General features: G+C 42.5%; 1 protein-coding gene across 1 annotated transcript; it reads left to right on the top strand.

The window, feature by feature from the left end:
* The first annotated feature begins 1,094 nt into the window (after positions 1 to 1,094).
* Positions 1,095 to 18,583, top strand: dbndd1 (dysbindin domain containing 1). The gene is made up of 4 exons (XM_076727150.1): positions 1,095 to 1,519; positions 4,934 to 5,083; positions 9,819 to 9,953; positions 17,064 to 18,583. Exons 1-4 carry the CDS (start codon positions 1,489 to 1,491, stop codon positions 17,216 to 17,218), a joined length of 471 nt encoding a protein of 156 aa, XP_076583265.1. The 5' UTR covers positions 1,095 to 1,488; the 3' UTR covers positions 17,219 to 18,583.
* The last annotated feature ends 93 nt before the right edge of the window (positions 18,584 to 18,676 follow it).

Genomic DNA, 18,676 nt, shown 5'->3' on the forward strand with positions numbered 1-18,676 from the left:
CTTTCGCAGAAGTAACTTTTCTCAAAGTCTCTGACAGTTTTTAACTGATCACACAGGTCTGTTACTGCACAATGTTCAGCTGAGACATCCATCCTGCTATGTTAGGAGAGACTTTGATAACAGCAAAGTTAAAGTCAATACTTTTATTATGATCTTCATGCACATTTGGCTGTGGGCAAAAGATCCAAAAACTATTCATTCGATTGCATTTATATTGCTTTTAATTCAGTTGCTCAGTGGACTTCTGTGCTACCCTTTCCCCATTAAAACCAATTCTAGTAATGTAGATTAACAAAAACAAAAATACAAAGCATGATAGCGCATGTCTGTTTGACTTGTATCTGTATTTTCATTGTGCTCAAGCAACTTGATTGCTGAGTCTAATCAGTAGCATTCATTTTGGGGTGACTTAATAATGTTTTCCATGTTCTGCAACTTGCCATATACTCTAATCACAAAAATAGATGGATAGCGTGAGCCACACTGTTGACTGTGGTGTAGGTGGTGCTTTCTATTGGTCTTCTGGCACAATATAATCACATGATAACCTGAAGCAGTCTGATCCCACCACTAGAGGGCGAGCTCTGCCAACAGATTCCTCTCAGCGGAAACGAGCACCATTTCCTACATTTCAGAGGGCATGGCTTTCAGATAACCATCACAGACAAGTAATTCCATAATGAGTGTCTTTATGGTTTTTCATGACTTTTCAGAATGGCATACTGAAATGTAAGTCCTTAAACTCTTTGACTGATGTGTTTCCTTAATCACCTGCCTTTCCTGAGCTGTGTATATTTGACATGAACTGACCCATCATGAGGTTTAACATCCAGTATTGTGCCACATTCATGCACATGCACACGAGGATACTCATTCATGCACAATGTCCCCCCTCCAGGGCTCCATAAACCTCCCTGACACCCCATTCTCTTTTACTGTCAGTCTGAGCCGGCTGCCAGCTCAAACCCTCCCTTCCTCTCCCTCCCTCTTTCAGCCTGGATCTCTCTCTCTCTCTCTCTCTCTCTCTCTCTCTCTCTCTCTCTCTCTGTGTGTGTGTGTGTGTGTGTGTGTGTGTGTGTGTGTGTATTCTGTACATACCAAGCCAAGCCTCACAATGCTGCGTTTACTAAACCAAGTGGCTCAGAAATATGCAGTGATGTCGCTGTTCCCAGAGCTCCCTCTCTGTGGTGGACTCAGTGCAGCACCCAGACTGCTCTGATGGTGTGGAGTGGAGCAGGTGGGCTGCACGAGAGGAAAAACCCACATCACCTGTCTGGGAAATCTAGTGCAAGAGAGGACAAAAAAAGAAGGAGGAGCAGGGGGTTTGAGAGCTGCGGTCTCGCTGTGTCTGCCCATCCCACCCTACTCTCTCTCTCTCATATGCACACACACACACAGTCACACTCTCCCCTTGCCTCTCCCTTCTTCCCTCCCTGTTTGTCTCCGATGCTGGTGCGGTGAACAGCAGGACACTCTCGGCTGAGCTGCATGGAGGCACAGGGAGGGGCAGGGAGCCCAGGTAAGAGGCATTTTCTCTTCTTTCTTTTCTTTGTGCTTCAGCTTTTTGTCATGTTCCACGAGCGGGGTTGTTGCAGACTGGCTTTGTCTTTTGAATGACTTGTGCTCTGAATAGCAAGTGTCCCTCTTAAAACAGCATGTTCAGTGTGCTGAGAATGGACACTTTCTGAATGGTGGGACTGAATAATATTTGCTAGAGTCACTATATTTCTCTGATTGTCTATTCAAGAGTTAGTCACTGAGAAGGGCTCTGGCACCTCTATCTCTGATCATTTTCCTCACCTAGGATCCAGTTGTTGGAGGGTTCATTTCTATATTCAAGCTTCATGCTGAATGTAATGCCTGGCAGTGCAGGTCTTTTTATATCCACACACTGTAAATCAGCCACACAAAAGCAGGGCTGATGAAATACAAATTGGAGGACAATAGTGGACACATATGGCCTTTGTGTGAAGGCCATCCAGAGAAGCCTGCGCTGTGTGGTAGCACTGCACAATGCCACCATTGCACTGTACCATTTAAACATTCAAAGGGCTGATCATTTGATTGTGTTTATCTACAGTATAGAAGTATTTCAAGGTGTCTGAGTCTCAGATAACATGCTCATGTAGGACAGTTTAACATTAGCTTTTATGATTGAAAGATACGCATCTGATATGATTATTTTCATTTGTCAATATATTACATTAGTTGCCCCTGGTCCTACAGCGTGCATTCAACCACTATTAAAACATTGCTTTTTACACTCTATTGTACCTTCAGTTAAAACAATGTCTGCATCCAATTTAACCAGATATTCACAACAATAGTATTTTTTATTTTTTTAATGGGAGATGAGCACCACATGTTAATGGTGACAACCAGAGATACCTGCCCGAGACAAATTGTGAAATTATTTGCTCATTATGGCGGGACAGAATTAGAGTGAACATCGTCATTATGATGTATTACACGACAGAGTCACAAAGCGTGACCTCTGGATAACAGTGTTTGGATTGTAGCTGCTCTGAACCAACAGACACTCTGGATTAAGAAATTAGAATTAACATTGCTAGAAAATACTCCAAGATACTTTAAACTGTGAGGGAAATTAATTCTGGACTCAACATTTTCTTAACTCCATGTGCACAGTGATTCACTCACCTGTTTTTAGAGAGATTCATGTAAAAAATGCTCATTGCAGGGTGAATTGTATAAGCATTACTATAAAGTAGAGCCAATGGAAAGCAATCAGCTAGCGAAATGACCTGGCGAAAAGGGTGTTGGGGTGTTAATTCCTCCTGCCTGCACTGCAAATGAGGACTGATTTATTGACCTGAGACACTGAGTTTGATTCAACTTTTGGCAAACATACATTACATCATTCTCATGCTCCCTCTCTCTGTTTCTCTCCATCTGTCTGTCTCGGGTTGGCTGATTCACAGACAGTCACGGCTGGCAGCTCTAGACAGGGTCAGCCACTGCCTGAAAACACCACATTTCTGACAAACGACTGTCTTCTAGCAGCAGTAACTTATATTCTCGTTATTTACTCTGGTTTCTTCACAGCCGGTTCAGCAGGTGGCGGCAAGATCAGGCCATCTGTGTAAACATGTCATCCTTTACATGCAGATAATCCTGTGACTTTCTTGAAAGCTCTTTTCTTCTGTCATCGATTAACGTCCTGACTCAGATCCAAACTCATCTTCCACCAAAATACTAAGTATTTGGGCATCCATGTCTGAGCACACAAAACATGGTGACGCTGTATAGTTAGAACAGCAGGGATCAGTGTAGCTACGCAGGTGATCGTGATAGATTCATTTTGGACTTATGTTTTTATGTCCTGGATGTTTATCTGAGGTCTACAACAGGAGCCGTTTCTTTATGTGAAATACAGTAATGACGTGTATTCTACATTTCCTTGCAGAACACAAATAGCTCTTTGCAAACATGGGAAAAAAAACATTTTTTTTATGAATGCACTGCAACCCCAACAGCCCTTATGATGACATGTCTGTGCAAAAAATGTTGATTTTAGGGTTAATAGATAAAATTAGAGCTTAGTTGAATGGATGGATGGATGGATGGATGGATGGATGATAAACTGCTTCAAAGTAATGGAAGAGAGGTCAGGAACAGTAATCCAGCATGATTTGTACAGCGAGTGTTTGCTGAAGAAGGTGATGAAAATGGAAACCAAAGCTGCCGGTAGATAGTCTAAATATTGAACAAACATTTCATTATAACAGCAGAGGTAATGCTATCGCCTTCTACAGTTTGTGTGGTTCCTCGCTGGGGAAATCAATCAATAACAGAGCAACGAACACTCGGCCTCTCAGGGTGAAATCAGACTGCCTCATTTTCTGGCTTGGCCTCGGCTGTAACATACTTTTCATCTGAAATACGAAATTCAACTGTCTAGGAACGCACTGGGAATAGAATTGGTCTCAGCAGCCATCTGGTGAGACCCACCAGGAAGCTGTTGTACTCCCACACGACTCTCCATCAACTCTGCATGTTATCATATAAAAAGCCACACTGACATCATGTCGCTTCGTACACGCTGTTTCTTTCTGTTAAATGTCAATTTAAATGTCAGTTGTTTTAATGTAGTTTACTTTGCTGATAAATCTATAGATTTTATTTCAGGAAAATGGAGATAGTTTAAGTTTCCTGTATTCTTCTGAACTCCTGTCCTTACCTCAGTCAGCCTCATCACACACCCCACAGTGTTTTCAGCTGTGTGAAAACAGGTGAACAGAGTGTGCGTACTCCTGCATTTGAAGGGATGCTATTTTAAGTACTCTATTTTCAGACTCTGTTAACAGCCTGTGTGAACTTGTTTGTCTGTTCTGAATGGATATTTGAGAGGCTCTTAGAATGTGTTTTCTTTATGGGAAAAATGACAATAATGTAACAACTGTTGAATTAGAGTTAACCGATCTCCTTTCACAGAATCACACGTTTGAGCCTTTACGACTGCCCACACACATGCACACATAGATGTAAACAGATACTAATTTTATGGGATTGACAAAAGGCAGAGTGTGTACGCTTGGTCAGACTGTATGAAAGTAGTTAAGAGTGTATTAAAGGAGAAAAAAAATGGAGAATAAAATAATAAAACGGAGATATTCAAGCATCACAACAGACAGGTGAGAGTGAGGATTCATGTCAGGTCTAAATTTGGTAATTGAGTGGGAAGTCATAACATTGATTACGACTCCTTTTAGTACTTGAAATTTCTTAAATGATTTCTTCCCCATAATTACCCCAAGATGTGTCTTCATAGATTTTATTCCATTTTTCTGATGCCTTAAATTGCTCTGCCTTAGAAATAGACCTTTTATTAAAAATCTACGATCAATATCTGCCCTTTTTTATTCCCTCTGCTCCCTCTCTCTCTCTTTTTCTGTGTGCCATGTGCCGATAGAGCCCAATAAAGACATCCAGAAGCTGCTGAAGCCCTCCAGCTCAGGTGACCTATCCAAGGAGTTGTTCCAGCACCCAGCAGGGGGGGAGGAGGAGGAGGGTGGCCTGTCTGGGCACACTGCTAGCCTGCTGCACATCACTGAGAAGAGACGTGAGTGCCCGGGGACGGGGGTGAAGGGAGGGTGATATTAAGAATGTAAAACGCTAATGAATATTCATTGGTGGTAAAGAGGTGTTGCAGGCTAATTGCGGGTGGCAAATGCCTTCAGCGGGATAACTGATCAATAGCAAGTGTCTCCAACAAAGAAGGAGACAAGGAATGTTAAGTAAGGAGGGGAGAGGAAATGCTGCTCCTGTTGAAGAGTGTCTTATCCGTGATAGTCACTGCTGGGTTGATATTAAGTATAATATAGTAACACATAATGAGTCTCATAGGCCTGTGGACCACTAAAGCATTAGTTACACATATTTAATTCTGGACTATCTGCATCCTCATCCCCGGCAGTCCAGGTTGATTATAAACCTACTGAATGACCACATCCTGTTTTGGGTATTCTGGTCCCACATTCGGAAAGACCACTGAAACTTAGCCGTGGTTGAAAGGACTCATTGTGCATCAGCCCCATACAGAGGCTTCCCTGTACGTGCCAGACTCAGATCCCAGGGCACAGGACCACAGAGGGCTGCTGGAGCTACATGGGTGACAAGGCAGCCTTTATCTGCTTCACTAACTCAACACTTTTTCAGAGAGCCGGCTCATCCAGAGGCTAATGTCTGTGTCTCTGTGATTCAATGTGACCCTCTAGCCGTGCCACCTGGCAGGTCAGCTAATAGTGTCTGACTATGAGGCAAAGGGAAAGCAAGATCAGCATTGCTTCAAACATTCACACAATGCTCTTCAAATCCCATCCTGAGAAAACATTTCATCCAAATGATCATCCCTCTTATACACTGCATCAGCTCTCACTTCTGTCATTCAGAGATGCACCTGCTCTTTGAACTTTATGGAGATAATTCATTATGTCCACAGAGACACATTGCAGCCTCATCCTGGATGGCACGGAAAATAAACTGCTTCCTAATGCTGCAGTTTTATTTCCAAAAAGGGGACCACAGTTGTTCCTGAGTCGTCTGCAACATTTATTTTTAGGCCCAGAGCAAACAGCCTACCTTAAAAAGATAAACATCTTAGTATCCCGGAAAACAGCAAGTTGTCAGTTGGTTTGTGGCAACTAAATCACTGAAAAACACAAAGTGCTGGTGGAATAGATGCACTACTACATTCAAATCCACCTAAAGCTGCAGTGCGGATAAGTTGCCTAATGTTTGTGTGATTGGGTTGATGTGAAAGAATTGGAGATTAAAAATTTATGGTGACTGCTGTTCTAATAGTGTTTATCTGTTTGTGTTGATCTTTAGTCACAGAAACCAGGAGTCAAAGGGAGGAAAGGAAACGTGGGAGTTTACTTTACAGAATTTTCCAGTAAACTGTGCTTTATTCATCAAACATTTTCTGCTGATTTCAGGGAGGCGAATAAAGCGTGATGTGCTGGAGAAAGAGCTGTGCCACATGTTTTAATACTGATGAACTTGCACTGAAGCGTTCGGCATTTTGCTGTGTGAGTTCTCAAAGTTAGAAAAGATGACAGCTTATTCACCTGTCAGCTGTTGATTAGCACACAATGCAACAGAAAACATGTTTCATTTACTATCAAATGGTGCATAGGCGAGCCTGTATGCTCTGTCTTTGTGAGGGAAAAAAAACACTTTCCACAGACTATATTGTTTAGTTTCATCTGATCTATCATCCAAATACACAAGCCTTTTCTCAATCATCTTCACTCAGAGCCCAGGCATCATTACAAGCTGCTCAGGCTGAACTGATGACCTCAGAGCCCTGATGAGCTAGTAGAGAGGGAAGGGGATTACACAGATCCAGCAGGCAAGGCGCATCCCCTCTGCTCTCTTATCCCTTCTCCCAAATGTGAACTCCTCCCTCTCACCCATCCTCCCTACTCTTTGTTCCTTCAGTGCAATCTATGCGTACCATTCTACACGCAGAGAGAGAAAAAAAAGGGAGGGAAAAAGCTTTTAATGGAACATCAAATTAACCACATGCAAACATTTGTTTTTCTTACTGGGATATTCCAGATTAAAAGAAACATCAAGTTTCCTTCCGGTGAAGTGAAGGGACCTTTATTTCACACACATTAACAATAAAGGCAGGACTATAAAGTGTGACATTAAGGGCGTGCTGAAAAAATACTAATATGTCAAGAAGGAGGCAAAATGAATCAGGAGGAGGCATGCTTGCTGTTAGGAGAGGTAGTGGTCTTTTACATTATCCATCTGTCTCAGCATGAGTTCTCTATTGTCAATCCTTCCCACTGGCATCTCAAAGCCTCCCTGATTGGCTTTTGAGATGGAGGCAGTTATTTCAGTGTGTCTGCCTGGGAGAGAAAACGTACTGATCAATTATTCAAGGAGAAAGGGTGTGGGAGAGAAAAAAAGAGACGGGGGAGAGGTGGTTCAAAAACAAGCGCAGCAGAATGGGAATAACCTTGTAACCAATTGAAAATAATGACTGCAAATAATGCAGGGAGTGCTTTGTTTTACATAATGCCTTCCTTCCTTCCTTCCTCCTCCCTTCCCCTATTCATGTTTTACATTTCCCCCCTTACCTTGCTTCATCTCTCCCTCTTCTCCCATCATCCTGCCTCTCCCTCCTTTCTCTTCATCTCCTCCTCCGCAATTTCCAGCCTCCCTGTCTCACTGCCTCCAGTTTCTTCGCTCTTCCTTAAAAGGGGTCAAAAAAGACTGATAGCTGTAAGCACCTTCTAGCCTGAGGGAAAAGTAGAATATATTCACAAACACAGTTGAGAAGTAATCGGAAGTGATGGAAATGTGGACTGAATAAAAAACGCTGGTTCCATTTGATTCTTGTTCACCGATAATCACATATTGCAGTGCTTCTCAGAGTGTTCGCCGAATATAATCAAACACTGTCAGACAGCAGGCATAGAAAAAAGCTTTGGATGTGAAATAGTTCTGGCTGTTGACTGTCGATTATCAGTGTCTCAGGATGTCAGAACTGAGCCTTAGCTATAACAGAACAGCAGGGTGTTGGCTTGGGTTTTAGGTTGGGAACAAACGTATGGGGACTACAGTGGAGCCCTGAGGGATCCCACATGTGATCACTGTGATTTGACTGGGGTTTTATTGGGAGGTGGAATCTGAGCTGATGTGTCAATTAAGATTTAAAGTCTAAAAACATTAAAATGTCACTATCTCCTCCATTCCTATCCTTCTTGTGTCTTTGCCCTTTTTGTATTTTATTCCCTCATTTCTATTGTCGTTCTCTGTCCGTTTCTCTCTTTCTGTACACATGATTTCTAATTTTATTTCCTGTGGAGCATTTATATGCTGGCCACATGGTCTCTGGCTTTATTAATATTCATGCATGTCATATCTACCTGGCTCATGGCCGACATGTGACCCAGAGCTGGTTATGAGCATGACAGTAAAATTGAACTGTGCATTTAGAGGAGAGCAGAAGGTTTGGGGTGACATAGAGGCTAAGTGAGGTGGGTCTTTGTGTTTGACAGCCTTTAAAGATGTTCCAGCGGGACTTCAAACTCCAAAGTCTCAAAATTTTCATTGCGTGTTTCTCATTTGTATTCTTTCACTGTCACTTCTTCCTCTTTCCATTCCATGCGTCTCCTGGCATTTCTGGTGTTGAGTGTTTTTCATACATTTGGAACGTGGCACAATGACCAGCCACTCCTTCAGCATGATGATCAGTCTTCTTGAATCAATAGGCACTCTATCAGGAGGACGATGCAGGGAATTAAATATAGCAGCACACAAAGAGCAGCAGGAGAGTGGGCTCTGCGTCTTCAGCCTGAATCATTGTCTTAAACAGCCTGGAAAACAGCAGGCAAATGACGTGGGGTGATAACAGCTTTCAACCTGTCACGTAACCCATCGTTTTCTCCACAAAGTCACATCCACAAACAACCAGTCAAGTGTTTCATCCAGATTTGACATTGCTTGGCAGGCAGGCATCCAAATACAAACACACCTCCATCTGCCTCGGTGCAGTCTCCAAACATCTTTCTCACTTCAACCGCAGATTAGTTCACCTCTGCTACACAGAACTGGTTCCTTGATCAGGTGATGCTGATATAAGCTGATGTTTTAGGCTTTATGTATATATTACAGAAGCTTTGAATGAATCAAACTTTACATTCATTGAATTTAAACCTGAGGAGCAGCCTGATTGGAATGCTGAGCCCGACACGTCGCTGCACGCCACATGTGAATATGACCCTGTGGTGTGCAGCAGCAGTGACTCCTGCCTGTCGAGGAATCAGAGGCGTGTGCAGAAATGAACAGGTGCAACACACCCAGGAGAAAGATGGAGATCACAGTGCGTTGAAGGACTGGCTATTTTCATCTCCACTGACCTTACCTCTTATTTCCATTCTGCCTGTGTTAACACTCAGGTGTCGTGCTGACACCAAGACACTCGCTGACTACTGTGTCGAGCTCAGAGGCAGAATCCAAAAACTGCTGTGTCTGAAATATTTCAGGAGCAGAGAGGGCTTAAATTTACAAGTGACGTACAGATGAAAGTGGATAAAAGAGTGAAAATGCTCTTTGTAGAAATCGATTTTACAATAGTACTGCAAGAGCCAGCTATTGATCTGGTTATGTGGAGATTCAACAGCGGCATTACTGTACATGATGGTCTTTGTGTTCAGAGTATACACAGTTCCACTTCCCCCGCTTCTCTTTAAAGAGCGGCTTTTCTTCTGCGCTGTCAGCAATACGGGTGGATCATTTGAATCTCTCAGCCACCCCTGTTTTCTCTCTCTGCCCCATAGAACCACTGAGCAGTGTGTCTTCTTTGGAGGTGCACTTTGACCTCCTGGATCTGACTGAGCTGACTGACATGTCTGACCAGGAGCTGGCTGAAGTTTTTGCTGACTCTGATGAGGAGATCCACGAGTCACCAGCAGGTAAGGCCTGCTAAAAATTGTGCATACATATTCACAATAAATAAGAATAACAAGAAGAAAAAGAAGGGGAATCACCTTCATTGCAAAAACAGATAGACTTTAGACTGCTTCTTTATTGATCCCAATTTGGGAAATTATTTGTATTTAATTAGTTGTGTATCATAGCATCCTCGCTGAATTTGGACAATAGAGTGACTTCATGCTGTAAGTCACAAAGATGTAAACAATGTGTGCATAATACATGCATTTACACTTCAAGTGTGTTGTTACAGCATGCAGACATATCTGCTGACCTATGAGCCATGTTCAAATTCTAAAAACAGCTTCCTGCACCATCAAGATACCTTTATTGCACCTTTATGACCTGTAGCTTCATTTAGCTTGGTCGGGTCAGTGTGTTACACATAAAATTTGATTGTTGAGGGAAGCATTTCCCAAATTAAATTTCCTCCCTGCAGTCCTGCAGAATATTCACATCTTGAGGAGAGTTTCACATCAGTCTGACCCAGCAGGAACCTGCTGAGCCACAGTGATTTGAAGTGTAATGTGACTCCTTCAGAGACTCATCAAAAACAGATTTCCCAGTGTTATGGATAAACTGTCTATAAAGTGGAAAGAGCTGCCTTTTTTACATTGTCTCACTCTGATTGCTATAACAAAACAATTATATTTAGATTCTATCAAATAATAACATTAAGAATCACAACTAGGGATTCGAAAGGAAAGGCGTTGTGTTGAGCTGGAACTGCATCACACCAGTCACATGAGAGCCAAATTAATTAAAAGCAGTGGATGGGCCTCATGCACACACGCATATTAAAGAGGAGAGAGGAGAGAGTTCACCCTGCATGTGTGTCACAGCAGCAGGTACAGGATAAAGGCTAACACGTCCACAAAGGAAGCACAAAATCTTTCCCATGTTTTATTTAAGACCTGTGAGCCTCATGCTGCATGCACAAAGTGAACTCTCTCCTCCTCCAGCACTCCTGCCTCTTAGCATGCACACAGGATTTCACGCCAGCTCAAGATTCAAAGGGCCACTCACACAGTTTAGACAATGCCTTACAAATACTGTATGTTCTGTGCAATGACTGCTCGTCACAAAGTTTAAAACATGGTACTGTATCAAATAAGTTATTCTATTCTATTATTCTTTATTTTGATGGCAGCAGCATGTTTCAAACTAATTGGGAAAGGAGCAGCAAAAGACTGGGAAAGTAGTGGAATGCTCCAAAAACACCTGTCTGGATCATTCCACAGGTAGACAGGTTCATTGGTAACAGGTGACAGTATCATGATTGGATATGAAAGAGGCATCTTTGAAAGGCTCAGTCGTTCACAAGCAAGGATGGAGAGAGGTTCACCACTTTGTGAACACATGATTGTGTAAAGGATATGACTGCATGGACTCAGGAAGGCTTCATAAAACTGTTGTCAGTAAACTCAATTAATTTGGAAATGACTGTATTCTGTTTTTATTTATATTTTCCTCTTAGTCCCAGCTTTCTTGGAATCAGGGTTTTATATTCTGCTCTCGGCCACTGCTAATTTCCTCTTAAAGTTCTTATCATAGCATTTCCTTCTTCAACAACATCCCTCTCTTCCTTCCTTCTCTTTTCTGTTTATTACTAATGTTCCATATCGTGGCACGGCTTGTTAACTGTGAGTTATGGTCCCAGAGGACCATCTCTGCTATAAGCTGCTGTCTGCAACACCGCAGCCAATTATTTAAATTAAAGAAGTTGTACAGCACTCAGAGCAGAGGCGCATGTAGAACACTTCACAGAAACATCAAACAGTAATGCAGTTTATCATATACAACGCTAATGCTAAAATAACTGTAGCATAAGACAGGATTGTGGTTTCCCAGGTGATGTTGCTACTATACCAACTGAGCTACACTAGAATGACGCAAAAGATTTATTATTGCTATAAATCTGCTATAGCAGATTTCTTTGGCCACATGGGGTCTGAGAACACAACATTGACATACTGCATTATCATCATCATTACTGAACTTGTTAGCAAACATTTGCTCATTAACACATCCAGGAGTTAGAGAACAACATTAGCATTCATCTGGAGTCTTGATTCTATATGATGGAACTATTCTTTAGCTCTGTTTTTGGTCTCTATCAGCTCCTGATCTAAATATCTGGCTCTCTTGCTGTTAAATGCTCCACTATGTTCAGCGGTTAGTCACTACGTGTCTTTGGGTTTGCTGTCCGTTCCATTTGTGTGAAGATGATGACACAGGAATCATGCCTTGAGGGATTTTCTTCAGATTTGGCATGAACGTCCACTTGGATTCAAGGATGAACTGATTAGAATTTGGTTGTTAAAGGTCACTGTGACCTCAACATGTTTTTGCTCATAACTCAAAAATTCATACACAAATTATGACAAAATTTCACACAAATGTCTCATAGGATAAATTAATGAAGTGATGGCATTTTATATCCGAAAGGTCAAGAGTCAACTTCACTGTGACATCATAATGTTCTGCAAAAACACTTTTCTAGCCATTGTTCAAAGCCATAACTCAGGAACAGAGGGGGAACCTGTGACAATATTTCACATTTGGTCAGACAGAGAGTTGGTGACACTAATCTTGGGTGTCCACCTTCAAACTGTGCTGATTGTATAGATCGTCCGTGCTGCCGGGTTGACGGTGTGTGTGAAGATGATAATTAAAAACATGTACACCAATGCGAAGAATCTGAATTATTTCTACAGCCAAACATAAGCCTCAAACCACAAGAAGTCAGGAAATTATTCAAGAATATGACATATATATATTTACCTCCCTGTCCTCCCACAGCCGCGCAGACTAAACAGTTTTAGCTTGTCCACCCTTTTCAGCTATCCTCTCCCAGCACCACCACACCAAGTTTCCTCAGCCTCTTGTTAGTAACAGGCCACAGCTGCTCGTCAGTAGCCAGGTGCAGGAGATACAACAGCCAAGAGGCCTGCAGTCCAAGGCCTCACATCCGCTGCTCTGCTTTCTGCTAATCAAGATGAAGTCCTGCTGTCAGGACGTACAGCTGTGTACCAGTGTTATGATGTGAACGGATTTACACAGCCTCAGATCTGTGAGAAAAGCCAAATCCCAACAATGATTGAATGTTTACACACTCAGAATGACACACTTAGGTGATTGATATTGGGGGATTTTTTTTGTCGATTGATGCAGATGACAACCTCACAGTGAGCAGTGTCTGTCATTCACTCTTGTATTTTTACCTGCGTCAGTCATGAATAAAAATAGACCAGCCATGGCAAACATTTCCTCCTTGTTGAAAGTGTTAAACCTTTTGGCATAAGATGCATCATTTTGTGCAACGCCTTGCTTCAACTCTCACTTCTTCTGCCTGTGTGCTGTTTTTGTCTCACGCTCACCACAGACACAGTCCTCCTCTCCTCCACCCTCTTTCTCTGAGCTTACCTTCATCCATCATTCCCAATCTCTCTCTCTCCATGTCTGCCTCAGATACGCCTTGTATAGAGGAAGGAAGACCATGCCAGATAGATGCAGCCACTAAGATTGTGCAGGAGATACAGGCGGATGCCAATGCTTGATTTGCTCATTTACTTTCCATCAGACAGTTTTTCCCATTCTCATTATAAAAATGAATGTTTTTTAAATTGTGCAATAGTGTTTTAGATAATCTAAAACAGCAAAATTCTACATTTCACACGTGAACAGAGATGTCCTATTGTTGCATGCAGATGTTGTGCTGTGCAGACAATGCCTGTGGTGTGTGTGTGTGTGTGTGTGTGTGTGTATGAGAGAGAGAGAGAGAGAGAGAGAAACAAAGAGGAAGGATTTATCCAAACAGCGACTTACGGCACAAATCTCAGCTGTAAGCACCAGCTGTTCTGTTTCATCTGGATTCTCTAAAACCTCCTTCATTACTCAGCCTTGCAATCTCACGCAAGATGATTTTTGACAAGTCTTGAACAACCTTGTTCAAACTATAATAGAAGCATATTGCAAACTGAATTGTGATGAAGGCGGTATAATGACAGTGAGTACGTTTATTGGCCCATAAAGTTATCAGTGAGTTCAGCGTGGAGGAGAAAGAGAAGGGCTTGAATTTGATTAATTTCTGTCAAAGTTTGCATAGCTGATGTGGTAGTATGGAGCTGTGCTGTGCTGTGCTGTGCTGTGCTGTGCTGTGCTGTGCTGTGCTGTGCTGTGCTGTGCTGTGCTGTGCTGTGCTGTGTGAGCATTAGACAATATGGGAAACTGCTGAGCGTGTGTGGTTGGCATGTAGGAGTTGTGGGAGAAGAGGAGAAGAGAGGGTGACGCTGGGTGAGCGAGTTCATGCTAAATGTAGGTTTCTGAATAATTCACTGTTCCCTGCTGGGAACAAGCAGACCTTCAAAGCTGTTTAAATAGTTATCATAATTTAAGTAACTACACTAACACATGATTTATAGATGCTCAGATCTTGTCTGTTTTGTTTACTCTGCTGTCTTCTTTTCCATGTGTCCTTTCTCCAATCCCATGTTCCTCTCTTTCACTTTCAGCTATTTGTCAGCTTAAAGCCTATTTCATGGACGGTGCGGCCAAAATTAGAGATCAGACGTACTTCACGAGAGCTGAAATCATACAGCAATTAGTGTTTCATCAAGAGTCTCTTTTCAGAGCTGCTCCAGAGGCCCAGAACAAAAGGCTAAAGCTGTCCACTAGGTTTGCTCTTTGTTTCACACTCAAATGAGCTTGATGAACCATGAAGTTTACCCACATCCCTGAAAAACTACCACAGGCGTAACTTTGGCCTCCTATTCTTTGTGGTTGGAGCAGTAACGGGGTTTTAACTGATGACATTGCAGACTGCAACCTATTGTGTTTCTGTCTGGTTGATTTTTTCACATTCAAGTCGTATGAGCTGTTTATAGAGCATGCGTTTGATTTAAGGACTTGACCAAAAAATTCTGAGCACGAACTGATGCAGAAAATAGGGAGTAAAAAGAGAAATTCATTGAGTTTGTTTACTGCACACACATAGCATATCCTGTATCATTCTCTGATCCTCTGATGATATTGTTTGACTGCATTATATCGACAGTGAGACTCCCAAGAGAGTCCCATCTTTGACAGTTTATGTTTGATGTTTGCAGTGGAGGACAGAAAGATGTCATTGCAAACACAACAGACACAAGCAAAAACACAGAGGCACACACCCAAATCAGTGATTCAGGTGTGACTTGTTGAATCTTTGTTTCCGATCTGCTGTCAAATGTACCTGCAGCAGTGTTGTTGGTTGGGATGTAGCCAGAAGTGAAGCATGTTGTGAAGTTTTAGCCTGTAGAGAGGCAGCACAGCTCTCTGTTTTGTGCCATTTTGTCCTTCAGGAGCATGAGATCACATTTTTCAGACCCTCTTTAAAAGCTCCTTTGAAAGTAAAAGGTCAGACTCCAGTTCAACTCGTTGCCTTTGGGGTCACTCCAGGCTTTTACAGACATTACCATTATTTTCTTCCTATCATTGAAATACTTGCCCCAGTTCACAAACACTGACTGGGCGGTCTTAGACTCAGCATGCACAAATGAAAAGAGTGTTGTTTCCCTTAAATGGGCTGAAAGAGAACAGTGTTGTCCCAAATTGTGCAAGTGCACATACAAACACAAATTTGGTGTTGCACAAGAGTTGTTTTGCCTGCACCTTTCCAGGATTTCTGCTAGAAGAGTCGAGTGTTTCAGACACATTAAGTGTGGCAACATGCTGACTGAAGAATCTAATGGCTGCGAGCCAGCAGCACAGAGGGAACATAGTACAGTACCCCATAGCTCAGGGTACTCTGTGTCTGTGACAGCAAGAGAAGGAGAGAGAGGAGGGAAAAAAGGAAAATCTGTATGTTTCAGGGAGGTGTAGACTGACTTTACCCCTCAGGTGTGCAAACATTCCTTGATCTGTGTGTGTTTCAATTGTAATTGTCAGGGCAAAAACAGGTCAACAGAAATCTGAACAATGCACACAAAGAATGGAAAAATGACATGCCTCACACACACACACAGATACACAGATACACAGATACACACATGCACAACGCAGACACATTTAAATCACTGCGTAAACACAACAGGCAGTCATCAGCAGGTGTTCATGGTGCTTGCTGCAGCAGACTCCTTCATGCTGCTGAGGAGGTTGTTGTCCTTCTCATTAAAATCCAGTGGAGACGCCATCAATCTTCTGAGATCAATATGTCTTTTCCGCCTCCCTCTTTCTCTCTCTGTCTTTGTCTGTCAGTCCCTAATGATGGTCAGGATATGGATGTGGCTTTAGGGAGATGTATAAGCCAGGTTCTGAGTATGACCTTCACCTAAGATACCTAACAATGGACTGATATGGGCAGCGTCAGGCAGAGCCAGTTGCCAGCTCTCCATCAGCCATTCCCTCGGTTGCTTTGTTGTCTTCCTGGTAGGTTGACCATCGCCACCATGTGGTGTAAAGTGGAACTGTAAAACACATTCTTTGTATGCTAAACTATACTAAAATACAATAAAAGAAACAGTTGGTGTGGGATGAACAAGTTGTTGTGACTTCCAACAGAGACATTGTTGATGATGTTTATAGATTTACTGGTTTATAGAGAGATAAAGCAGAATTTATGTGTGATAAATAGTCTTATGGATCTTTTGAGATGCCTCAAATGAGAAACCAAAAAAAAAAAAAAAGAGTCTCTCAACCCCTTTTTAGCATGTCATTATCTCACTTTGATTCTATTCTATAAGAATCCCTAAAAATCTTAGCAGTGTGATCTGTGGCCTGTCTAGAGGTGGTTGGCGTGTATATGCATGTGCATGCATGCCACGTAAATGAAAGGCTTTCAATGGCCAGGGGGAAAGCAAGCAGTAGCTGTCTCTTGCACAGTCTCTGTTGCATTTTAACAGCTGAGCTCTGGAGGTGTTTACTTTTAGCTGGTGCACAGTTATGTCTACTGGTGTCAATAAAAAACACGACAGTTGTGTTTTCAAGGTCAAGCTGTGTGAAGCATGACAGTCATGCAGAGCCTTGTGTCTGTTTCAGTGTGCATCTGTATTTATATTTGCCAAGACTTTGGGTTCCTGTTGGCAACAAGTCGTTGTGTGTTTGATCCCCAGGTTCCCACCAGCCTGTGCTGCCCAGAGGTGGGTACATGCGCTCCCCCTCGTGGACACGCTGCAGCAAAGTTGAGCCTCCACGAGAGAGAAAGCACCACAGTGACTCGGACACCCCAGAGCCCTTAATGAAGCTGGAGAGACCGAAGCAGCCATGATATGTAGATGTGAAACAGCCGGATCATAGAGAGAGGAGACCCAGAGGAGGCAGGCAGACCAAGCCAGAGCGGGAACACAATGCGGACCAAGAGGCCCCCCATCTGCCACTGTGCACTCACATACTGAAACGTTTCATGGTGCTGAACAGACGAGTCCAGACTGAACTCTGGACAATGTGCTCTGTGTTCTAACTAAAGATGATGAGATGTGCAATACACACACACTCTCCCTCTCTCTCCCTTTCCTCTCTCTCTCTCTCTCTCAGACACACACACACACACACACACACACACACACACACACACACACACACACACACACGCACACACACACACACAGACAAATACACACAATCATTGTGTTTTTCAGGCAAGGATTTTTTAATGGGCTGCCATTTAAGCTTAGTTTCTGAATAGCAGACAGGGTATGAGGTCAGCAGAGTAACAACAGCACCTCCACCTTTGCAGCCTGTCAGGGTGGGGAGCAGCCTGGACGGCGAGATTTGGTTTCTAAATTGTGTCCACAGCGTGTGACCAGAGCTTCCCTGTGAAGCTCAAACAGTGGGATTCACATTGAATTACCAGGATATGATCTGACACATAAATGTGTTCATAAAGCTGTTTGAAACAAAATATCACGCTGAGGCTGTAACTTAATATGTTGGCTTGAACATATAACAGGGTTTTTTCTTTTCTGTTGCCTGTAATAAAGGTGACTTGATCAGTGGAAGTGGATGTGAGGCCACGCTCTTTCTATCCATCACACCTTCTCCATCTTAATGAAGAATGTGTGTTGTCATTGCCTAAATGAAAATTTTGCACTTCTCTCACTGAATTGTATTTACAGTGCCCCCCAGAATTATTGGCATATGGTGCAGATGACATGAAAGATAAACAGACCGAGTACTAAGCTATATGCAACACATTCTTCCATCGTCAAATTTATTGTTGTCGTTTCTGATTATGATTTTAAAAACGATGGCTGCCAGAATTGCTGCTGCTAAACTGATTGGTGTTGGTCCCTCAAAGTTGGAAGTCCAAGACAGGAATGAATTACTTGACAGGGAATACTTGAAGCAGTTAGAAGTGATGGGAGAATTGCACCACAGTCAGGTGGATTTCAATAAGCTTAGCACGAATGCCAAAAATACAACAAAGTGCCAACATTTTTGTAATCATCTATTAAAAGATGGATTTAACTTAGGATGCAATACTTCACATCTTTCTATGCGAAGGCTATAGCTGATTACTTGATTTATTTATCTCTGTGTGGCTCATCTATACCAGGAGTGCCAATAATTCTGAATGCTGTGACACGATGGATCACGATGGACAATAGAAGAACAAATAAAAGTCTTGAGTCAAGACTGTTTTACTGTGTCATTTATTAACTACACTTCAGAAAAGAGGCCTCATTCTGACCTGTATGGGGAATACATATAGTTTAAGCACTGTGGT

The sequence above is a fragment of the Chaetodon auriga genome, chromosome 1 (assembly GCF_051107435.1).
Source record: "Chaetodon auriga isolate fChaAug3 chromosome 1, fChaAug3.hap1, whole genome shotgun sequence".
NCBI classification, from domain to species: Eukaryota; Metazoa; Chordata; class Actinopteri; order Chaetodontiformes; family Chaetodontidae; genus Chaetodon; species Chaetodon auriga.

Bases quoted from the DNA above. Each gene is read 5' to 3' on its own strand.
- dbndd1 (XM_076727150.1), top strand. From the start codon at position 1,489: ATGGAGGCACAGGGAGGGGCAGGGAGCCCAG. The intron at 5,084-9,818 runs GTGAGTGCCCGG...TCTGCCCCATAG, and splicing joins GCACATCACTGAGAAGAGAC to AACCACTGAGCAGTGTGTCT. The intron at 9,954-17,063 runs GTAAGGCCTGCT...TTTGATCCCCAG, and splicing joins GATCCACGAGTCACCAGCAG to GTTCCCACCAGCCTGTGCTG.